Source organism: Chiloscyllium plagiosum, unplaced genomic scaffold (genome assembly GCF_037043375.1).
Source record: "Chiloscyllium plagiosum isolate Xiang-an unplaced genomic scaffold, Cpla_swu_hap1 HiC_scaffold_22, whole genome shotgun sequence".
Taxonomy (NCBI): Eukaryota; Metazoa; Chordata; class Chondrichthyes; order Orectolobiformes; family Hemiscylliidae; genus Chiloscyllium; species Chiloscyllium plagiosum.
Genome location: NW_028270160.1, coordinates 50,151,129 through 50,176,919, shown reverse-complemented (window position 1 = coordinate 50,176,919; position 25,791 = coordinate 50,151,129). Strand labels below are relative to the sequence as shown.

General features: G+C 38.4%; 1 protein-coding gene across 2 annotated transcripts in view; it reads right to left on the bottom strand.

Annotated features, from left to right (window-relative positions):
* Positions 1–14,625: 14,625 nt before the first annotated feature.
* atad1b (ATPase family AAA domain containing 1b) overlaps positions 14,626–25,791 on the bottom strand; it is a 44,889-nt gene continuing 33,723 nt past the window's right edge. For both annotated transcript variants that reach the window (XM_043712394.2, XM_043712393.2), the window contains exons 8-10: positions 24,365–24,415; positions 21,487–21,620; positions 14,626–17,788 (exon numbers count right to left, since the gene is read on the bottom strand). In XM_043712394.2, the coding sequence (XP_043568329.1) occupies positions 17,668–17,788; positions 21,487–21,620; positions 24,365–24,415 (306 nt within the window). In that variant the 3' untranslated portion in view covers positions 14,626–17,667. The remainder of the gene's footprint in view (positions 17,789–21,486; positions 21,621–24,364; positions 24,416–25,791) is intronic.

Sequence of the window (25,791 nt, the reverse complement as noted above, 5' to 3'; positions counted from 1 at the left end):
GAACTTTACTTGGCCAATGTGTCCCATACCCAGCATGCCTTGCTATTTGGCCAAGTTGGCAATCTAATTGTGTTTTAACAGCCATGAGGCTGCTACACTCATGAATCTTGTGTTTATCTGGGCACAAATGCTATGGTTGAGAAAGAGATACATTAACAAGTTTTCCACACACAGTAACGGTGAGGAGTGAGGAGTCCAAATTGATTTCCAAGTGAATTGCTGGTACGGGGGATTGTGTAACTCTTTATCACAGAGAAAAGCTGCCACATGAAGCTTCAGCTCTCAAATGAGTCCATGCAGGCTGTGGCCACAGCAGTGCAAACTTTAGGTGCAGAACTCGCTGCAACCTTAAATAAGGTGTCAAATACCTTTCAGATTTCTCATTTCCAACTTCCACCTTATTTTGCTTTGATGTGCAAATGCATCTGTCACCTCACAGGGTAAACCTTCACCATCTGGGCTGCAGCAGATTGTAACATGGCACTGGCCCAGTAGAAAGTTGATATGAAAGGGAACATGGAGGTTGGAAGACTTGGAGGCAACTCAAAATGTTTCAAGTTTGCAACAATTGCCACCACCCCACCCCCACCCCATGTAATGCCCAACATTGTGCCTTGTTTCCGATGTTTGAGTCTACTATAGCATACAACATGCACGCTCACAGACACACATACACACACATGCATATGCATAGCAAAGATGTGCACAACATATACACAACACAGATACTTACAATATACGCACACACTAACTGGAAAGAATTTTTAAAATTTGTTTGCAGAATGTGGGTGTCACATGCTGGCCAGCATTTATTGATCATCCCTACTTGCCCTTGAGAATGTGGGGGTGAGCTGCTTTCTTGAATTGCTGCAGTCCATTTGCTGCAGGTAGACCCACAATGCCCTGAGGGAGGGAGTTCCAGGATTTTGACCCAGCAACAGTGAACACTGTGTGATACATTTCCAGGTCAGGATGATGAGTGGTTGGAGGGGAGCTTAAAAGTGCTGGTGTTCCCAGGTATCTGTTGTACTTGTCCTTCTGGATGAAAGTGGTCATGGATTTGGAAGGTCCTGGCTAAGAAATAATTAAGAGCAGGAATATGCCATTTAGCTTTTTTGAGCCTGCTCCAATAGGATACAACAAAATGAGGTTGATCTGATTCCGCTCTCAACACCACTTTCCCACCAACCCCAAATACCTGACTCCATTGTTTGCCTCTGGTTTAAAACTATTTAATGAGCCTGCTCAAAGGAAAAAGAGTTCCAAAACTCTGAGAGAGAAAGGTCACCTCGTATCCACTTATGTATTTTCAAACTGTTCCTGTTGAAACACCCTTTCAACATTCACTTGATTAAATCCCCACAAGATCTTGTATGTTTCCATTAGATCACCTTGCATTCTTCCAAACTTCAATTAATTGAGATCTAGCTTGTGCAACTTTTTCTCAGGAGATAACTTCCCCAACCCAAGTGCCAATCAATTGTACCTTCTCTGAACAGCCTCTAACGTATCTACATCCCTTTTCTTAAGTGAGACCAATTGTACACAATACTTTAGCTATGACTCACCAACACCCTGTATACTGTAACAAAATATCCCTGCATTTACATTCCATTCTGTAGTGTGTAGCTCCTTCCTGCATATGCACCTGCCATTGTGTAACTTCTTCATGAATAAGTATTCCTGTTTCCTGCCTTCCTGTAATATCTTTCCTGCTTACGTACATCTTGCTGTGAAGTTCACTCAGGTATATCTCCCTCCTGTGTAAGTGCTGATCTCACCACAGTCATCATTACTACCAATGAATGGTCATGATCTTCATCATCTGATGCATTGTCAATCACATTCAAAACAATTACCGTCCGGATCTTGTCAAAGTTTTGGAAAAGCTATATCTGCACAAGAAGTCTCTGCCCAGTATCTGGCATAGAGAGCTGAGGCAGCAGCTGCAACAAGTGAGGTTTTAGTCAGATGGAATAGAGATGTTTAAACATCTGCTTAAACTGCTGCTCAAACTCGCTGGCCTTTCCTGGTCAGTTTCGGCTGCCCTGGGAAATCCCTGCTGCTCAAGTTAAATTTATAGTGAAGCAATAAACAATTTAAATAATGCTCAGTAACTACTCCCAAGGATATTAATTGCACCAATAATTATCTGCTTTCTTACAATTATCGAATTTCTGACATTGCCAGCTTGGTTTCTTACTGACATCCAACTGAGCCTCTGTTAAACCCAGGACGGGGTGCGCATTGGAGGAATAATCCAAAAATCACTTATTTTCAACTCCAACTATTCCCAACCTTCCACTCCACCATTAATCCTTGAAGTTTTAATTCCATTCCAGTTCTGTCACACTAATGGAATCCAGTAGGAATGCCATTAGTTGGAGATACAGTGCAATGCTTCTAATGAATCAAGTCTCAAGCTAGTCCAAATATCTGGCTTCAAATAACTTTTCTGTAACCTCCCAATATATTTGAAGAGGTTGGCGTCTGTCACTGATCTCACCTGAGTAACCGAGCAGGAAAGGATAAACCAATGCAATAGCTCCCATAAGGACAATAAAACATTGACTGATTTAGAACATCATTAAAGAAAATTATTTTTGCCCTTTTTATATTGGCAGGGAACATTTTGCAAAAAAATGTGTACTCACCTAACTAACTTCCCCTTTAATTAAACCACAAGGGAGTGTTAAGATGATAGCTTAAGAGGATTTGTGTGTTGTTTAATCTTGCTGAGAGGGAAGCAACTCCTTTCCACACATAACTTTACTTCCAGCCAGCTTCACACACCTCTCTTGGTGCCTTTCCAAAAATTTACCAACTCGCCTTTTCTCATTTCTGTGCCAATATTCACAGATGATGGCTGTTCTCCAATGCTGCTCACTACCTCTGTGTTTCCCTTTGTAGCTCAGTTAGTTGAATAACCATTTCAGACATAAAATGTAATAATGGTTTTAAAGATTAAATTTGCAGTCCCTTAAATCAGGGAGGATGCTTGCCATAGATAGAGAGACAAAAAAGGAGAGAGGATGTATGAGACAGGAGGCAAGTCAGCACAAGGTTAAAGAGGTAGAAAGGGAAGGAAATAGACAAAAGGAGAAACAGCTTTGAGAGAGGAAAAGAAGCTCAGTTATGCATCCGTCTATTGAATTGTTTGTAGTCAGTGAAGGGTTGCGTGCTTTCTTGAGCTTTCTTCTTGCTCTTGGGTCTTTGTCCTTTATCATCCACCCTGCTTCAAAGACACCTCCATCTCGCTCCATGAGGGCACTTTCTTCTTAGCTGCTAAGGTCAAAATCGATCTTCTTCAGATGATGTGTGGATTTTTCCCACGAGATATTCAGCCAGTCAGAAGTTGGAGTGTGAACTTTGGAAGCAAAGTATTCAGCATTCTGTGCAGCCCAGTTGCTGCATAGTAAGACAAGGGTACTCCAGCCAAAACTGGGCTTCGCATCCAATATCCTCAGCATCATGGCTACAAGTCAGCCATAGGAGGCAGTTGGTCACTTCTGTCATCCAGGTAGACACATGTACAAGCCAACAATGATAGAAGTAGATAAGGTCCTATGCATGAGCTTCTCAGCTGTGAAGATAGAGTTTTTAGGGCAAAAGGGATTAAAGAGTATGGGGAGACAGCAGGAACTTGTTACTGAGTTAGATGATCAGCGATCATATTGAATGGTGCAACAGGCTCAAATGGCTGAATAGCCTACTCCTGCTCCTACTTTGTGTTTCTATGAAGCTGCTCAGGTGAGTTTTCATTATGCATTAATTGGGGACAAACATAGAAGTCACAGTGTATACAGCCAGGTGTCCTACTGCCACCCCTCTATGGTGTGAAACCTGATTGGTGTATCATTGCCATCTGAGAAAGCACAAGATACACTAGCAGTGCTACCTAAGGTAGATACTATACAACACTTGGATAGATTGCTGCACAACAGACATCAAAACAGATGATGGTGTCCTAGGCAAAGAAAAAAGTATAACAATCAGCTACAAAAATTGATCAAAAGGCAAATTGAACATTAGCCTGTATAACAGGAGGGCTAGAAAATAAATGAGATGAAGTCTAATGGAATTATACAAAGTCCCAGTTAAACCATACATGGAGTATCATGTTTAATTGTAGGCACCTCAGTTCAGAAAAAAAATATAATATCTTTCAAAGGGGCATAGATTCTCCAGAATGCGACCAGGGTTAGATAATAATGAGTTGAGATTACATAAATTAGACTTGTGATTCCTGAAATAAAGAAGGGTAAGAGGTGATTTGATTGCAGATTATTAGAATTTTGAAAGGAAATTAATAGTACTGCTAGTACAGTATTCTGCTGGTGGGGAGTCTAAGGGAAGAGGAAACAAATCTTCATGCAAAAAGCGGTAAAGGTGTGGACTGTTTCCCACTAAAAGCAGTAATTGCTAGCTCAATTGATCATTTTAAAGCTAAGACTGATAGATTTTCGTTAACCAAGTGTAGAAATGGATATGGAATGAAGGTGAGGGGGCGATGAGATTATGGTACAGGTCAGGTATGATCTCATTGAATGGCAGAACTGACTTCCTCCTGTTCCTACATTCGTTAGTGCATCAATATTTGAAATTTATGCTTTACCACCCATGGATGTGTAAAGTACCAAAAATTATCCCTTAGATGGTAGCCAAGGACAATTTTTACCCTCAATTCAGTTTGTTCCATGGCATGAATCCAGCATTACACCACAGATATAGTTTGGCAGGAAGCCAGTCAGTCTGGAACATTCCCTCATTTCTTTTCAATTCTAAGTTTATCCAGTTCTGCAACGGATACTGTTTAATGTTGCTTCACAATTTACCTTTCATGTTGATGTGTTAGGCTTGCCATTTTTTTTGTATATTTATGGGGCTATATTTAGTTAACTAATTTGTATAAGAAACTTGACATGTTGTCTACATCTTGTAATAAATATTATCAAATCTTGAATGCATTACAACCTGAAAAATATGTAGATCCAGTGCCAATTGAACATAGTTAAAATAAAGCCCTGGCTGCATTTTCCTATTAATTTGACATATTTACCAAAGAGCAATTAGGGATGGGAACAAATGCTGGCATTGCCAGTGACGCCTACAGCCCTTTTAGAATAAATAAAAGCAGCAAATTCAAAGAGAACACAATTAAGAATAACTTAATTGCTGCAATCTCTAACATAAAGAGCATCAATGTCTTTTTTTTTTAAACCCTCATAGAATCATTTAGGATAGAAGGTCATCATTTGGCTCTTTGTGTCCATGTCAGACACAATTAACAGACTGATCAATTAGTTAATCGTGCTCCTTTGGTCATTTTGCCTCTTCTTTTCAAATTAGTTTCAATGGGCTTGAAGGTAGGCATTCATTGTTTCATCTTGCCCATGCATGGCTGGTGCTTTTTTTTGTGTCTGGAAAATTGCTGAAAACGTGAGCTGGAAATGTCACTGACAGACCCGAATGGACAGGGCAAAGAAGGGTGTATCTCCTTAACTAATCAAATTGAAGGAATGTGAAATGAACAGTGAGGCAAGTATAAACTAGGGTGTGGAAATTCAATGTTAAATCAGGTATAGAAAGTGAAAGTAAAGAGGGAAATAAAAACTGGATTAGGAAGAAAAAAGGCGACACAGTTTCATTTTTAAAAAAAATTTCACATTTGACACCATTAAAATGAAGACCTGAAGGAAAGAAACCTATGCTTGTAATAGTAAATTTTCAATGGCACAGAGGTTATTTAGTGGTAGTTAACTGATCACATTGTTAAAGGTGTATCTCAGCACCATGATTGGTAATGACTTTGTATGATCTGGGCAAGTTGTATATTCTAGAAAGCATTGGTGTTATCCAAGTATTTGTAGATTTCATTTCTAACTTACATTGTTTGCGCGGTGTACAGTTCTGGTCATTCGCTACCTGCTTGCTTGGTGTTTTTTAATTCTCTTTTTCTTTGGAAAAAAAAAGATCTGTGTTGAAATGGTAAGACAGTTAGTTGTTGGTTGAGGTCATTTACAGTTGACTTCCATGCGTTAGTTGTGTTGGAGATGGTGTTACATGAAATTTTAGTAATTCAACGCAAAAATCTTGCTGAGTTGCTTGATAGTTGTAACTATTGATTTGCTAGTACACACCATATGTCTGGTAGACTGTTTGAGCGTAGACAGTGCACCAATGGTGTGCTATGGATCATTGTGTTGCTGGAAAAGCGCAGGTCAGGCAGCATCCAAGGAGCAGGAGAATCGACGTTTCAGGCATAAGCCCTTCTTCCTGAAGAAGGGCTTATGTGCGAAACGTCGATTCTCCTGCTCCTTGGATGCTGCCTGATCTGCTGCGCTTTTCCAGCAACACATTTTTCAGCTCTGATCTCCAGCATCTGCAGTCCTCACTTTCTCCCTGCTATGGATCATTCCCCACTTAGTACACATCTCTTGAAATGGTTTACCAGTGTACTGTGGTCCATTATCTTTGAACTGGGATACCAAATAGAAAAGCACTCACTATGTCAACAACCATCATAGACGTTGTATTGCTAAGTCATTGAATAATGAGAAGTAGAGAAGTAATCCATCACAAGGATGTAGTCTTCCTAGTGCATTGTAAACAGATTTGTTGCTATTTTCATTTAAGGAGTGGTGGAACATTTGTGTAGAAAGACCACATATAGAGACCCACCTCCACTGCTAGGCTTGGTATGTTTGGCATACCTCAATATGTTCATGAGTTATTGAATATCCTGTTATATCTCTGGCCAGTATATAGATTAACAGCCTTCTTGTCTGTTCAGTGCCCATGTGTCCCTGTTATAAGAGGGACAGTAATACTTTTGACATTAGAACTTGTTTGCCTTTGAAGTAATTTGTCATGATTTAGCCTCTGTATTGCCAAAATGAACAAATCTGCTCAGGTACGTCTTTAACACTGCCAGCCCATCCCTCGATAAAGATCATTTTAAACTGTTGCAGCTGACTGCAGCTGTTCATACTGGCTTTAGCCAAAGTGTAACAGATCAACCTTAAGAATATCTTCAATTTCATATTGAACAGTATCAAAATGTGCAAGAGAAGCATCTTGGTCTCTGTGTGGTTTAGGTAATCTACTCAGCGTGTCAGGTGTAATCATTCTAGTTACCTGGCTCATATCTCCCTTCAAAGTCATACACCCTTTGACCTTAACAAGTAAATGTTACAAATGTGGCAATGCACTCTTAGTGGTTTGCAGTAGATCACTTCTAATGTCTTATAATCTGTCACACTGGTAATTTTCTTACCAAATAAGTACGTGTGAAGCCACTGATACCAAATACCGGAACTGATGTCTCACACTGTACCTTAGAATAGTTGGTTTGTGCAGATAAGTGTATTCAAATCAAAAGCAATTGATTTTTTTCTTGCGAAAGACAAGTGCCTAGGCCAGATTATGATGCATCCATTTAGAGAATTGTGAATTTCTTGGAGTCATAGAGTTGCAGTAAACAAATCTGTGCTGAAAGAAACCAGTAATCAGAATTGAATAGGTAAAAGACGTTGTACTGTCACATGTAAAGGGTATCCTTCTTGAGAAACACTCTGTGGAAATACTTATGCACGAAATTGGGAATATATGACAAGAAATTGAAAAGTCAAGGCAACATCACATATCCTCAATTGTTTAATATAATATTAAAGAACACCATCTTCCTCCAGTACAAACATCATCACAGTCCGATTAGCATTGTAAGTGGTTAAAGTAGTACGGACAGCATAACTCCTGCTTACCTCGATTTTGACCGAAGAATACGCTACTAGCTTCGAGTTGCAATTGGTTAGGCCACTGTTGGAATATTGCGTGCAATTCTGGTCTCCTTCCTATCGGAAAGATGTTGTGAAACTTGAAAGGGTTCAGAAAAGATTAACAAGGATGTTGCCAAGGTTGGGGGATTTGAGCTGTAGGGAGAGGCTGAACAGGCTGAGGCTGTTTTCCCTGGAGCGTCGGAGGCTGAGGGGTGACCTTATAGAGGTTTACAAAATTATGAGGGGCATGGATAAGGTAAATAGGCAAAGTCTTTTCCCTGGGGTTGGGGAGTCCAGAACTAGAGGGCATATGGTTAGGGTGAGAGGGGAAAGATATAAGAGAGGCCTAAGGGGCAACCTTTTCACACAGAGGGTGATACATGTATGGAATGAGCTGCCAAAGTGGTGGAGGCTGGTACAATTGCAACATTTAAGAGGCATTTGGATGGGTATATGAATAGGAAGGGTTTGGAGGGATATGGGCCGGGTGCTGGCAGGTGGGACTAGATTGGGCTGGGGTATCTGGTCGGCATGGACGGGCTGGACCAAAGGGTCTGTTTCCATGCTGTACATCTCTATGACTATATGACTTGTCCAACTTGTCTATGCTGACCAGATAACCTTAACTAATCTAGTCCCATTTTCAAGCATTTGGCTGATATCCCTCTAAACCCTTCTGATGCCTTTTGAATGTTGTAATTGTACCAGCCTCCACCACTTCTGGCAGCTCATTCTATACACATGCCACCCTCTACATGAAGAATTTACCCCTCAGACTCCTTTTAAATCTTTTCCTTCTCACACTAAACCTATGCTTTCTGGTTTTGGATTCTCCTATCTTGGGAAAAAAAAACCTTGTCTATGCACCCTATCCATGCCCCTCATCTTTTTATAAACCTCTACAAGGTCACCCCTCAGCCTCCAATGCTCCAGGAAAAAATGTCCCAATCTATTCAGCCTCTCCCTATAGCTCAACCCTGGCAACATCCTTGCAAATCTTTTCTAAAACAAAATGCTTCTGCAAAAATGCTCCCAGTGTTAATATAATGGGAGCGTTAAACTTCAAGCAATACAATCTGGTAGAACATAGAGTGAATTACATTTCCAGAGTAATTGGAATACTGGAACAAACACAAAGTGCGTTATGTGTCCCAGAAGTTAAAATGTTCAAGTCAGAGACTCTCATCATATCTCAGGAATCAGTGCCAGTTGATTTATGCTGATGAACAGCCTCCTTAGACTGAGGACTCTTCTACAAAGGGAACACACAAATCAGGAGTACAAGTTGGCCATTCAATCTCTTAAATCTGCTCTGCTATTTAATAAAGGTCATGGCTGATCTGATTGTAATGCCAAATCTACATTCCCACCAAACCCTGCTAAACTCTGTTTGAACTGGGCGACCCCTAGTTGTAGATTCTCCTATAAGGAAACATGCTCTTCATATCTACACTGTAAAGGCCTCTCAGAAGTTTATATATTTTAATCAAGAATCCAGATTCAAGCCCAACCTTTCCTCAAAGCAATCCATCCTTTCCAGGTATTAATCTAGTAAACATTTCAACTGCCTTCAATGCATTTACATCCTTCCTTAAAAAAGGTAACTGTGCACAGTACTCCAATATCCAGTATAATTAAACCACAACTTCCCTACTTTTGACTTCAATTGTCCCTTGTGATAAAAGATAAAATTCTATTAGCTTTCCTGCTAGCTGTATCTACATACTAACCTCTAGCAATTCACATAGGAGGACACCCAAATCTCTCTATACATCTCAGAAACTCTACAATATCTTGTTTAGATAATATGCTTCCTTTTTATTCTTCCTTTCAAAATGGACAATTTCACATTTTCCCACATTGTGCTCCATTTGCCATGTATCTATTGATGTTTCCAGTGGTCTCACTTGACTACCTTTTATCCCTATAACCATACCTAGCCACCATTTTGATTATTGAACTTCTGCTCTTGATCCAAATTGTTTATCAGTGACCAAACAGCTGATTCTGAGTATCGTCTGCCATACCCATTTTTCAAATATCTCTTTTTACTACGTCCTTGTGTCCTCTTCACAATTTATTTTCCAACTATCCTTCTATCATCAGCGAATTTGGCAACCATACCTTCTATTCCTTCATTTAGGTCATTAATAGAAACTGTAAATGATTGAGGTCCCAGCACCAATCACTGTGGCATACTACTCACTACATCTTGCCAACCTGAAAAAGACCCATTTATTCCTCTCTCCGCTTCCTATTAGCCAGTCAACCTTCTATCCTTTAAAACGTTAGCTACCACACCATGAGCTTTAATTTTCTGTAATAGCCTTTGATGGGGACACCTAACAAATGCCTGCAGAAAATCTAAGTACGGCACATGCATCAGCTCCTCTTTATCCATAGCATACCAGGTCCTCAGTTCTCTGAATGATCGACAAGCAACAACTACATCATTGAAACCTTTTGATAGTCAGACAGCAATCGTGGATCACGCAACTGAAAGAGTGTGAGAACATGCATTTCAAGCAACTATTTGTTATTGCAATACCCATGTGCAATTGCAGTGTGATTCGGGTAAATTTCATAACATCTTTTACTCTAAAGCATCCGACCTGGGGCAAGGTTGCTTTACATGCATAATACTGTCATCATTGTGTGATTGATCGGGTATTTGTCAAGGAAGTGGGGGGGGGGGGGGGGGGGGGGGGGGGGGAGAACAGAGAAGCAGCAGAACTTCTTCAGCTACTGAAACTTCTTACAGGCTGATTAAACACTCAAACTCTTGCTAACAACTCATAGTAATGCTAACTGTTTAGAGTTAAAAATCACAACACCAGGTTAAAGTCCAATAGATTTATGTGGAAGCACTAGCTTTCAAAGCGCTGCTTCTTCATTGGGTGATTGTGAAGCAGGACCATAAGACGCAGAATTTATAGCAAAAGATTACAGCATAATGCAGCTGAAATATACTAAACAAACTTAAATTAAGTCTTTCATCTTTTAGAATGGGTTTACTAGTTTCGGTTTGTTAATATGCAAATCCCAGAACTCCTTTTAAGTCACATTCTCAAGATAACTTCAGGCTTTCTAACAAAAGATGTCATCTCAGCTCAAACAATGCATTAAAGGTATGAAGTTTAAGTCAGTCTTTGTCCCAACCTTGAGTCAGACTGGTTCTTTGTCTGAGCTGAGATGACACCTTTTGTTAGAAAACCTTATCTTGAGAATGTAACTGAAAAGGAATTCTGGGATTTACATATTAATGAACCAAAACTAGCAAACCCATTCTAAAAGATGAAACACTTAATCGAAGTTTAATATATCTCTGCCACATGGCAGTGTAAACCTTTGCTATAAATTCTGTCTCTTACGGTCCTGTTCCACAATCACTTGAAGAAGCAGTGCTTTGAAAGCTAGTGCTTCCAAATAAACCTGTTGGACTATGATTTAGAGATGCCGGTGTTGGACTGGGGTGTACAAAGTTAAAAATCAAACACCAGGTTATAGTCCAGCAGGTTTAATTGGAAGCACTAGCTTTTGGAGCGACCCCTGATGAAGGAGCGCTCTGAAAGCTAGTGCTTCCAAGTAATCCTGTTGGACTATAACCTGCCGTTCAGTGAATTTTAACTTTGTGCACCCCAGTCCAACACCGGCTCCTCCAAATCATAACTATTTAGATGTATTGCCAAACCTACAATTCTTTTTAAATATGGGTATAGCAGAGGATGCTCAGAATCAGCTATTTGGACACAAATAAACAGTTTGGATCAAGAGTAGAAGTTCAAGAATCAAAAAGGTGGTTAAGTATGGTTACAGGGAAAAAAGGTAGACTAGTGAGGCCATTGGAAACATCCCAGCAACAACTGAAGGAGAAATGAAAGGTAAAAACAGAAGAAATATCAGATAAGCGTATAATGATTGAGATTTTGATGAGGGAGCTCAAAAAAAAGTGAGAAAGGACGCAATATGATGCCAACAATCACATTAAGGCTACTGTGACAATAAACTAATAAATTATTATTAGTGACCAGGTACAGACAAGCTTTCAAAAAGGTCAGTCACCATCGGAAATCTGAAACCTACAGCTGTGACAGTGAGATATTTTCTTTCCTAAGCTGTTGTCTGCAATGCAATGTAATTGGAAGGCAACCTCAAAAGCTGCATTATCCAGCTGACGCAGTGTTAACATGTACTACTTAATTGACATAACATTGACCAACAATTATGGAATTTTCTGGCTATTTTCATTGGCCCTCCATTGAAAACTAAATAATGAAGGTTTCCCATCCAAACAATTTAATATGCAACTGTCATGAAATATTTTACTTAAGGAAATTCAAATATATGTATTTGATCAGTTTCAAGGCCACACCAATAACTCTGGGCATCAGCTAGTTATTTTTAATAGCCCAAATTAGACAATTAAAAAAAAGGGCCCCAAAGACACTCAAATTGCAGAGAATGTTGGAGAAACAGGTCGAGCATCTGTGGAGAGAGAAACAGAGTTAATGTTTTCTGCCCACTATGATTTATTCAGAATAGAATACACAGGCCAGCCTGCAGGACAATGGATCAGAAAAGCTAAAACAAATTCACTTGTGGGTTTTTTAAAAAAAATGTTCTCCAGAAGTTAAGAGATCAAATCCCCACCTCAATTACAGCAATGTAGACATTGCACAAGTTTCAATCGGTGTTCAGCTTCAATTTCATTACCTGAAATTCCTTTGAAATGTTCCAAAAAAAGGTTTTATTTATTGTCCAGGACCCACATGCCTGTAAATTTTTATAATTCAAAGCAATCATCTTCAAATGTGGTCATTCAAATGAATTTTGATCCTCACTGAAAACTAGCCAACTTCAAACACCTTCTGCCCACATAAAATAACCACAGCCATTTTTGATCACTGCAGAGTATCATCCCTTCACCAATTCTCATCACCTTATCCATAACCTTAAACCACTGTCATCATTTCGTCCACTCCCTTATAACCTCAGCTGCATCATCACACTCACCTCCTGCCATCAACTTGCCTAATGCCAAAGCTTCATCACTTCTTGGATTACAAAACTGAAGGAAGGATTCACTTTCCAAAATGCTACAGAAATTCAGATCCTATTAGCCACCACACACCCGAGAGTTTTGAACCTTAGTACTGCAACTGTATCCAGTACACATGGAATATTGTTGGACCCCAAATGCCCTTCAACATTGTCCTTTTAGAGTGGTGCAAGCCCAGTTCATTTTTCTCCCATGATCGCAATGCTCTCAAAGCCCTCCCCCCAATGCTTCTAAACCGTAAACCTTGGATCACCCAAAGATATTGTTTCCCATTGTTGCCTGGCAGTGGCAATCTCTTGGTATCCACATACTACCTATTCCATGTTCACTCATGGGTTGCCAGAGTCACAGGCTGGGCCAGCATTTATCATTGCACATCCCTAGGTGCCCTTGGAGGTGGTTGTGCATTGCTTCTTGAACAGTTGCAGTCTGTGTAGTGTATAGACCCACAATGTCACGACGGAGAGAATTCCTGGATTTTGACCCAGCGCGCTGAAGAAACATTAACATATTCCCAAGTTAGGTTGGTGAGTGATTTGGTGGGGAACTTGATGATAGTGTTGTTTCCATACACCCCCTGTCTTCGTTCTTCTAAATGGTAATAGTCTTATGTTTGGAAGATGCCATTATTAGAGTCTTGAAGTTTTGGAGTGCATCTTGTAGGTTGCTGCTACTGAGCATCAATGATGGAGGGAGTGGATACTCAAGCTTCTTGAGTGTTCTTGGAGCTGCACTCAATGGAGGAAGTGTGAAATATTCCATTATACTCGTCTATTGTACCTTATAGATGATGGACAATCGTTGAAGCGAGGAGAGGAGTTATTAGCTACAATCACCCCAGGCTTGGTCTTACCTTTGCAGCTATTGTACTCATATGGCTAGTCTAGCTCATCTTCTGGTCAGTAGTAACCTTAAGATGTTGATAGTGGGGGGAAGCAGTGATGGCAACATTAATGAATGTCAAGAGGCAGTGGTCAGATCTTCTCTTACAGAGATGGTCATTACCTGGCATGTTTGCAGAAAATGTTATTTGGCACTTTTCAACCGAGATCTGGATATTATCCAAGTCTTCCTGTTTTTGTACATGGACTGCTTCAGTATCTGAGCAGTCGCAAATGGTGCTGAATATTGAAAATTGCACGATAAATGTACCCCCTTCTAATGGGAGAAAGATCACTAATGAGGCAGCTGAAGTCTGTTCAGCCTAGGAGTCTACCCTGAGGAACAAGGGCTCCTGTAATGTAGTGGCAGTGTGATCCAAAAGGCCCAGATTCCAGTTCCACCAGCACCAGAGGTATGTCATAATCCGTCTGCACAGGTTGGTTGATCAACTCCTGCAGAGATATCGGACCACCAATAATCTTCATGTACCAGGTGCAACTGCAACCAGCAGAACGTGTGCTCTGATTCTTGTTGTCTCCAGTTTTGTTACTTGCCTGGATGGCACTCTTGGTCAAATGAGGTCTTAACGTGTTCAAATCCACAATTTTGTTTTGAACTTGGATGATTTCATCAAGCAGAATGTATGCCTGGTTCCTCACTGGTTTTGTTGAATCTTGCCTGGTATCCTACAGTTTAAAAAGGCAAGATATAAAATATGGAATTTGTGAGTTAATGAACCTATAAGCAGCATAAGATATTGAAATATACATAGAAACAAAACTGATAGTGAATGCGTTGTATCAGTGGGAGAACCACAGGCAAATAAATGGACAAAATGAAAGAAGTGAAAGGCATATTACAAAAGCAGACAGAATGAGTTAGAGTAGCAAATAAGGAGACAATTGCAATAGGCAACTTGTTTTATTTTTCTCAAAGAATAGCAGCAGATAAATTGTGTAATACACAAGGTTACACAACATTCTTATCGTGCGCACTCTTGCACTGTGAAAAATGCCACGATTATCTGCTAGTAGGTGGAACACTTTAAAGCAATTTCTATTATAGGAGCAAATGCATAAAATGATCACAAAATCAAGGTATATTTTCAATTTCTGCAGTGCAGTATTTATATATTCAGGAATTTCAAAAGGAAACAGGATAATTTCCAATTGTATAGTTTTCCTTTCAGTACAATATAACCTATTCTTCCCCAAATAGCTGGTCAGTTTCATTCTTTTGATGATTTAAATAGAAGCTCCCATTTAATAATTTTCTATCAGTGAACATTCCTAAACATTAATAACTGGTATGTTTAGCAATGCTAAGGATTGTTAGTTTGCAGGAGTAATTTATAAACATGCACTGACTGCAATTTGTAGTCAATTTGTAGCAATTTACAATACCTCATCCTTTTACTTTTTCCATATATTTTTGTTTTTGTTAACAGCCCAGTAACAGTTTCAATAAGCAGATTAAGCCTCCCATAAACTACAAACCGTATCTTTATTTTCCTCTTTATATGAATCAGTGTAACTCAGGTTCAACAATTGTCCAGAATTGTGATAAAATGATGTGGAATATTGATCATATTCACCTGTCACCTCACTGCAAGTAGTACTACAATACTATACTACTGTATACAGATTAAGACTCCATTCCAGATGCATTTACAGATAGCATACTGTTGGAACCAGCAAGATATCAGACAGTATAATCCAATTTTTGGTTACTGAATTTACAATCCAAAGACAGCAACTACAGTTTTAACAACTTCTGCTAGCACGTTATTCGAAATACAGCCTATAATGGATGAATGTATTTTAAAATAGAGTCCCTTTTGGAGATAAAGAAAACAAAACAAACAGCTAGGAAGACTCTGGATTATAATAACATTTCCTATAAAGAACAAAGCTTTCACTTTACCTTAAAATTGCAAGAAAAAAGATTAACAGTTTAGGTACATGAGACAATCAATGGAATACAGTTTTTTGAAAAGCTATTTGAGGGAAGTAACACAATGAATTTGCATAATCTTACAAAGAGTTGCAGGAGGGAAAAGAATATGGGCTGTGTTTTGAGCACCTACGCAGAGGTATGAATCACCTCCAAAAATATATGTACAGGATATCAACATTTTACAAGATAATGTAGGCCAGGTCACTACAGCTGGCCACCTGCATTCACAGATTAACCAGCACAAAGAACATTTCATACAGATTTACTGGATATATAGTTCACTGCTGCCACTTTTAATTAGGATTTATCCTATCTATTAAAATCAGAAGACAGAAATTTCTACTTTTAGGTCAAACACTGGTTGAGGTGCATCTCAACACTAATTGAAACTTATACCCAGCTACATCTATTCTACATATTTTCAATCTGTATATACACAAACTCATTATTCCTTCTAGAGACTGGACAGAAACCTATAATAAGCCACATTTGAAATGACTAGCAATTTAATAATGATAATAAATTACAAAATAGAAAAAAAACTTAATTTTAAACCAAAAAATATAACCAATGTCTTTGCCTTCAAGATTGAAACTTGAAAATGTTGAGGTCATTGAAACTGAAGATGAATCAAGGTGAGAATGTGTGAATTATGCAACCATTTACCATTACTGGGAACTAGTCTCAAATAATAGTACAGCAACTATTTTGTTTTTTTAAACATTTGTGGTAAAAATACCCCACCAAATAAAATTTGAATTAAACACATTCTATTGAATTTGGCCAATTTACAGTGGACTAAAGCAACAGAGAATGATTTGGGGCAAGCTCTTCAAAAAGACACTACCATAAATATTTTTGCCAGATCTTCTGCTATATGCAATTGGATTCTTCTCAAACATTTATTAATAACATTATCTGTCCCTACAGTCATTTATGGCAATGGAGTCTCGGTTCTAATGACCAGAGGTAGTGACTAATATGAAAAAGATTTGACAAACATCTCTAATTATTCTGTTAATTGTAACTATGTACTCCCTTTGTTATTAATCAGTCAAATGGCAAACTTAATCCTTCATTTTGTTTTGAAAAGATCCATCAGATATTCCTTACTTATTTCTCTTGCAATGAAAAAAATTGCAACTTTGAATATCTTTTCATAAATACATATAACAATATTATCTATTTGTGCTCCTGTAGAGATATTTCAGTTTTGATGTGCAAGGGCACATATTATTATATACAAAGTTTTTAAAGAAAAGTTGTTATCAACAAAGCTAGTCAGGTATCTTATTATTTCAGAAGCAACTCTATTACATCAAATAATAATGAACAGAAAGCATACAAAATGTGACAGGCATTAGACATTTATTTACACTGAACCCATAAAATAAAAAAAATTTATTTAAAAAGCATAAACACCCTAGTTTATAATTAAATTTAAAAAAACATGGCTATGGCTCAACCAAAATATCAGAAACTACTTTGAGTAGTTCCTTTATATTACTTATTCAGTTTTTAGAGCTCTTAAGTGCTTTTAGATTCATTATTAAATGATGCAGATTGCAGTGCAGTCAGTCAGCATAGTACTTTTGTTTTGTCTTACAAAGCCATATGAGCTTTTGCTGAAGTATTCATATCATTGAAGTAGTTTACTTCCAATATTAAATCTTAAACAATGATACTAATGCATTCACAATTTGAAACCAATATACAGAAATTTCTAATATATGTATCTGCACAAGCCTCAGTCAAATTACACAAATATTTCAGTACAAATTTTTTTCTGTGAATATGGACCCAAAAGAACTATACTTGATGGGTGATACTAAATTCACAGAATTACAATTAGAAAAACCCTTCCCCACATCCACCAACCCTCTTATCTATCCCCCAAATTTAGCATAGAAATTTGCCATCATTCAGCCAAGTCATCCAGTAAAAATGCAGCTTAATTTGTCCTTCTTGGTAACTAGGCAGGCAAGTATATCCTCAATCTGTACTGACATCGTCTTGAAACTCGCTCAAATCATTGACTCCTTTAGATTTTCGCATCTTCAGTATTGCTCTTTTGAGGTCCTGCTGTTTGATGGGTCGAAGCCTGTCCCTATTACTATTAAATCAGACACAAGTTGAGAATTAACAGTTGTGACAAAGTTATTAAATAAAGAAATATTTGCATGTACACAGAAATTAACCAGAATACATTATGAGCAAGACTTTTATAAGAAATGGGATGACATCTACATTACTGAAACGTGTGTTTACTGGGCCAAAATTCTGTGTGTTCCTTATTGGCCTTTTATTTCAGGAAGGAGGTCTTCCTGCAAAACTAACTTGATGTGATATTTGTTGCTGAAAATTTCTACTAGTGGATCAAGAATGTTCTCAAACTGGATGCAAACCAGACAATTCTAGCCACCTTAGGTGGGCAATAGGACTGGGGGCCCATCCTATTCTGAGTTTCAACAGGCAAAATGAAAAGAGAAATAGTACTTCCACTCTGAGGGTAATATTGCACCCGTTGCAGTTTATTTAAGATGTACTCATAAATCTAGTGGAGGAGCCAATGATATTTCTCTACTTAAGTATTTCTTTAAGTCTTCAGAACAACTTTCAAATTACAGATTTACATCCTACACATTATGTCTGGCAGAATACAGTAATGCTAAATTAAAGCATACAACAATAAGACAAAAATTGGTAACAAAACTTTTACTGAGAAATAAAGTGGGGGGGTGGGGGAAGAGAGAGAGAGAGAGAGGTGAAGAAAGAGAACACACATTTGAGACATAGCCCTCAGCGAGTGAAATTGTGCACTCTCTCTTTTTCTATGGAAAAGAAATAAAACAGAGACATTCAAACAAGACCAGGTCCAACTGATGGGCCACTTAATTGGGGATTGCTGCAGTTCTCAAAAGCGAACATGACAACATTGCCAAAAACAAAAAGTCTTCTCTCTTTAACTGAACTTTGATCCACAGACTTTGTACCTTTTTTTAAAACCCAATGTATTCCTAAAAAGAAGTTTGTCTCATCCATCTGTCAATGCTGTGTATGAAGAAATGTGTGTGCCTGGATTTAAAGGGGATATGGTCGAAGTTTGTATCATAATTAATAATCTGTTTTGCCACATGTTAGGGTATAAGTTTGCAAAATAAGCTAGTTTTGAATTTCAATGTTCATTGATGTCACCTGTTTTGAGTTCCTTTTACCTTAGGTAGTGGTCATAATCAAGTATTAATAGCCTAAGAAAGTAAACAAGTCATATCTCATAATTGTGATAACTTTTGGAATAGTGAAGCTCAATCTCCCATGACAGAGGAGGAAAGGTAGTAAGAGAGAGAAAAACAGTAAAAGTAATAAGAAAAACTGAAAAGAAAAGGAAATAAAATAGAAAGGAAGATAATTACGAAAGGTTGCAAAACTTCAATGTTACTCAAGTGCTGAAGGTGTTCATTCTTAATGTCACCCTTTTTAGAAATTCTTTCAGGATGAGCACAGTACTAAGCCAGGATTTACTGCCCATTGCAGTTGCTCTCAAAAAGATGGTGGTGAGCGACCTTCTTGAAATGAACCCTTTAAGTGCTTTTAGGGAGGGATGGGATGCAAGATGTAAGTCTTTAATTTGTAATTGATGATAAGGCATAATGAGATAGAGAAATTCTGATAAGAAGGAAGTTCCAGGATTTTGACCCAGTCACAGTGAAGGAACAATAATCATAGAGTAGAATCACAGAATTCCTAAAGTGTGGAAACAGGCCCATCAGCCCAACAAGCCCACACCAACCCTACGGAGTAACCCATCCAGACCCATTCCCTGAACCTATCACCCTACATTTACTCTTGACTAATACACCTAACCTACACATCCCTGAACACTATGGGCAATTTAGTATGGCCAATTCACCTAACCTGCTCATCTTGGATTGGAGGAGGAAACCCACGCAGACACAGGGATACTGTGCAAACTCCACACAGAGTCACCACAGGCTGGAATCAAACCCGGATCCCTGGCACTGAGATGCAGCAATGCTAACCACTGAGCCACCATGCCAATTAAATATAATTCAGGATGACGTGTAATTTGAAGGGAATTTTTCAAGTGGTGTTTCTGTTGATTTGCTTCTTGTGCTTCTCGGTGGTGCATGCTTTGCGTTTGGAAGATGCTATCGAAGTAGTATGATACATGGCACACACTGTTGTCAATGTGATTGGTGGTAAAGGAACTGACATTCAATTGGGTTCATTTGCTCTGGATGGTGTCATACTCTTAACAGATCGGCGCTCACACAGGTAAGTGTAGAATATTCCATCATACTGTGACTTCTGTATTGAAGATAGCAGAAAAGTTGCGGGGAGTCAGGTGATGATTACGCCACAGAACACACCAACTCTGACGTGGTTCTTGTACTTGCTGTATTTATTTGGCTGATCCAGTTTAGTTTCTGGTCAATGGCAACCTCCAGGTTGTTGATCATGATGGATTCAGCAGTGACAATGCCATTGAGTGTCACTGGAGATAATCAGGTTCTCTCTTGTTAGAAATTGCTATTACCTTGCAATTGCGATATGCAAATATACTTGATACCTGACATTCTTGATTGCTGTTAAAATATTGCTGCACATGGACATGGACTGCTTCAGTTGGAGGAATTGCAAATGCTGCTGAACTTGGTAGGATTCTTTGTGGAGACTGCAGATCTGATTTTATGATGCAGGGAAAAATCACTGATAAAGAAGCTGAAGATTGGGCAAAGGGTGTACGCACGCACGCTTAGGACACTATCTTAAGCAACTTCCCAACTTCTGCAGTGATGGTGGGCCTCCAACAACCACCATCAGCTTCTTTTGTGCTAGGTATGACTCCAACCAATGTAAAGTTATCACCCTCTATCCCACTTACTACTGTTTTGCTGGGATTGCTTGATGTCACATTCTGCTAAACATATTGGGTAACAATTGGCTTTGCACATTTTGTGTGCAGGACATACATGGGCCATTTTCTACATTGTCGGCTAGATGCCAGTTTTGTAGCAACACTGGAAGAAACGGATTGTGGGGGCAGCGAGTTCTAGACCACACAGTTCTCACCATCTTCTCCAGATCCAAATCTAAATCCTATGACCCTTAAGACTCAGCCAGCTTTTATAGTAGTAGTTCTCCCAAGCCCCTCAAGTGTTAGGCAGTGATAGATTCTGTACCCTTGCCACCATCAGGGCTTCTTCCTAGTAGTATACAACATGAATCAGCATCATTGCATCAGCCTTGGGGACATAGATTTACAATAGAGGGTAATCAGCAGGTTGAAAATCATTTTTACAAGGTGACTAATTACAACTTCTTAAACAAAAGGAGCCAACAAAAAAAAAAACCTGCCGTTGAAAGAACCTAGGACTCAATGTCAATTTTAAATTTTGGTAAAAACTATTAACAATTTACTGAAATTGCCAGTACAAGAGCTTCAAAGCACATTAGCTCCTCAAAAGTTTAAATGTTAATTAAAAATATTTTAAAACAATAAACAGTGTAAAGATTCACAGCCTGAAGAACTAGTTTTATTATTTTGTACAATCTGCCGATTGTATCATGGTTACACTCATAGCCCTGGTGCTGAAGGCACGTCTGACAGGATTTGTACATTAGGTTACTCGCAATTATTTTGGAACTAATTTTTCATCACCTTACGTACACTATTCGACATTTATCATACAGCTGGCGAATTAAATCCTTCAGCTGTCGGACTGTAAATAAAATCCATTACTACGCTAAAATAAAACTACACGTTTAAAAGATCTAATTTACACAAACCTTTCCTCATCGGAGCCATGTACATAATCCCGGACACAAAACATGGCAGCATCTCGACAGAGTTCTTTCAGGTCACTCCCTGAAAAGCCTTCAGTTTCCCTGGCAACTTCATTCAAGTCCAAATTTCGGTCCACCTGTATCCAAACAGCAAACGTTTACTGTAGATTGGGTCGAAATTTCATTTCTGAAATTACTGGCTTAGGATAATAATTGATGCATTTTTAAATGAAAGATTGGGCCAGTGTAGTTGCAGACACAATTAAATATTGCAGTGTTATGCAGGGACTGAATGCCTCTGTGAGGCATCATTTCAAAGCAATTCTTCAACCAAACAGAACATGTTAAGAAGACTCCAGATAGACACATGCTGCATTTTCAGAGAGAAAAATAAGAATTAAACTTGCACAACTGCCACAAAGGGATAAATAGTCAATTGACAAGATACGAAAAAAAATTCAGGAGTGCGAGCATGAATATGATCTAAACCTTGAAAATAAAGTGAAACACCCTACATCGTGCCAAAATAATAGCAAAAACAGGTTTGTGGTAAATAGAACCATCGCTGAATAAAGTTAAACAGCATGCAAACACAAACTGAATGAGATGGCCTTAAGCCACTAGGAATCCACAAAAGGACCCAGAGGACTGCAAGGTCTGAGAGGCGATACAAAGCTGAAGCAAACCAAATGATTTGTGGATTTCATGATAAGCATTAGAATTTAAAAGTGAATGCATTAAGGAGGCAGGGAATCAACACAGACTGAAGAGGCTAGAAATGAACTGCATGCTGCTTTTACTGTACAATGGGAATATGGTCATGGAGAGACTGAGACTAATGGATGGAAATGGAAAATCTTCAAGAAGGATTTTTGAGAATTATGAAATGGTAGTCATAGAATATTAGAGTATAGAAAGAGGCCCGTTGTGAATAATAAGTAACTTACGTGGAATGATGATTAAGTGGTCAAGTAATTCATTAAATGCAATGTAGATGTGTTAGAGAAAATACATCAAACCACAGCAATACTGGCTTCTCAACTTTAACTAAGACAAATAATATGCTGCATTTGAACCAAGTTTAGAAATCCTACAGCCTATACTAGAGCAAGCAACCTAGGACACAAATGACAGATAATGAGCACCATCCAACACAAGCAGTGCGATTATTGATTCCACAAACTTTTGTAGGTCATTTGAGGAATATACAAAATTTGTCAGTTCAGAAATCTGCTATTCAATCAAACTACTTGTCTGGAAACTTTGACAGCAGATTTGGGCAACTCTTTGCATCATTATTTGGAACAATATTTGGAAAAATAAAACAATTTTTCTCACTGCAATAGGCCACAATTAAGTATTTTGGCTAAGGTCTTTTGCAGTTCACACACTGAGGTAAAGGTGTGCTGAAGTTATTCCATTTTTCCAAAAGCAAAATCCAAAGATGCTTGCTCCCAAGCATTCTGGATAGGTGAGGTTTTAGCATATCAGCAATGTGCACCCATGTTACTGAAGTCAAACTATCCAGTGGCTTACATTTCCATCAGATGCTGGTCATAAGAATTTCAATTTGCTATCTTTTATTGTTGATATGCAGTGTGGCATCATTGGAATTTACTGTCCTTTTCCCATTACTCAAGAAGATGGTTTTGAATCAAATGCAGTGTAGGTATTCCAATAATGTTGTTAAGTGGAGAGTTCCATGATTTTCATGCAATTACAATGAAATAAGAGCAATATTTTTTCAAGTTGGGAAAGGGTATGACTTGGAGAGCAGCGGGTGCTATTCTCAAGTGCCTGAAACCCTTGAAATTCTAGGTGCTATAGACAATGTTGATTAAAATTTGAGCTGCTGCAGTGAATATTGTAGATGGTACACATAAGTATGAATGGTTAGTGGTGGAAGAGCAGCCATTTAAGAAGACGGTTCCAGGCAAATATGCTCAGGTTCTAAAAACCCCTTGATACCTGTCCTCCTCCAATTCTTATCTCTTGAACCTACCAGGTCTGAATTGCTCTATTACTAATAGCCATACTTTCATCTGCCTCAGTCCTAGTCACTGGCACCCCCTTCCTAAATCTTCACTCCACTCCCTGTATTGCTTTCCTCCTTTAAGATACTGCTTAAAATGCATTTATGTCATATAGCATCTGGTGATCTGCCTTAATAGCCTTCTACGATTTGGGGATCCATTTTCTTTTATAATACATCGAATAGATACCCGAGGAAATTTCATTGCATTCAAGCCACTACATAAGTCTTGTTGAGGAATGTGAATGCAGACTTCTGCTTGAGCAGTTTCCCAATTTTAGATCAAGTTCCCAGATGGTCGCAAGGACTGTGCAGGATCAACTGGTCTTAGTGTGGAAAATCCTGCACCCAAATCAATGCCAAATGGCCTGATCATTTTAAAAATAGATAACAGCTTATTTTGGTTATATGATACAATTGTGCCATTTCCTAAGAGGGCTTTAAGAGTTATCCACATTGCTGTGAATTTAGAGTCACTTATAGGCTGGAATAGGTAATGACAGATATCCTAAGCTAAAGGAAATTAAAAACTAGATCGGTTTTGCTATAATCCAGTATTTTAGGATTCAAACTACCACCTTTAGATCATTAGTCCAAGCCACAAGTTTACTTGTTCAGCAGCACTGACGTAATGCTTCTATGGTTTATTTTCTAAAAATAATGGCTGAAGATGATAATAAGGAAACAATACATTTCTAAACCAATGTCAGGAGTAGCCTTCGAAGGAGATATTGATCAACGAGATACATACATGATCAAGAGATTAACACAACCCAAGTCTGGAAATTGTTTGTCAATCGAATTGAAACATCAAGTCAACTTTATTTCCTTCTACTATAAGCTACATACCTCTTCATTTCGTAGAATTAAATTTAGGATTGATTTCCGTTGACTGGTATTCTATAAAACAAAAACAAAAACAAAATTTGGTGTTTCCTCAATATTGGAAAACAGCACAGTAACATTAAAAAAAAATTCTTGTCGACTGTTACCCAAGGACAGAGAAAGGCAATTTTGTTAAACATAGCTTAGATAATCTTGTTCGTTGGTTATATTCCTTTCAATTACCTTGCTTTTATACTTTATGATGAATTAAAAAATATAATCTGCTATTTTCATGGCCTTGTCTACTTACGTGACACCTTTGATGATTGATGCTTTTGCACGACAAGGTCCCTTGCTTATTTGGTAATATTGTTACTACTTACAGCATTCTGTAGTTACCATCAAAATGTATTCCTTTACAGTTTTCTGCATTGACCAATTATCAACTCGTCCTGCATGCCTACTCTCGCATCTCATCACAAACTATCAAAAGCCCCCATCTTATTCCACCCCGTATTTGGTGTCAAAAGCAAATTCTACTGCTAATTATCATAAGTGAGAATGCTTTTGGAAATAGCCTTCCCTGACAGTGGAGGGATACAGAGGGATGGCTGAATTTAAACACAGATGAGTATACTTTCGTTTAATCAAAATCCTGAAGCTCTGAAGCAAAAGTCCTCTTTTTAAAAATTGTTCCTGCAAACCTTTACTTTGGAAATACATCTATCTGTAACTGAACACCCCAAAAACGATCTGAAATATAATTCACAGTCATAGCTTCAATATTTCTTTTCGATTATATCTTTCAATAAAATGGGCATGATGAAAGTGGATTAGCAAAGCAGTGTTTCAGAGTAAGTGGTTCATTTACTAGGAAGTATCAATGAAATCCAAACATCAGAAACATTCAGATTGGACAAGGCATCATGGCTTAACACAATAGTCATGAGTTCATTATTTCTCAAAGCATAACCCATAATAATCGTATAGCAGCTATGCTGCATGTTGATAAATCCCTAACTTGGTCAAGCACCAAGACTCTTTCTAACTACAAGTTGCCACTTTCTCTTACGCTTTCATTTCTAACTAACTCCAACTGCTTCAAAATGACAAGGGTAATTTTCTCTCCAATACTCAAAGTAAAAGCTGTGAACACAATGTTGCACACGTACCCATATTTCCTGTACTTTAAAATTAGGTGGTAGTTCGAGGGATACAGAATTTCCTGCCTTGTCCCCCATATACCAAAGGGAAAGTTTCAACATAAAGTATCTAAGTGCCCATCTGTCCCACAGGAATGATAACAATCATTAAGAACTCAACACCCCTTCTCAATGTCTCCATGTTAAGGTTCTGTTTGCACATTGGACCTAAATTCCACAATTGTTTTCAATTTATACCATTTTTCTGCTATACAACATCCAGACTCTCAATTATTTACTCAACAAGTC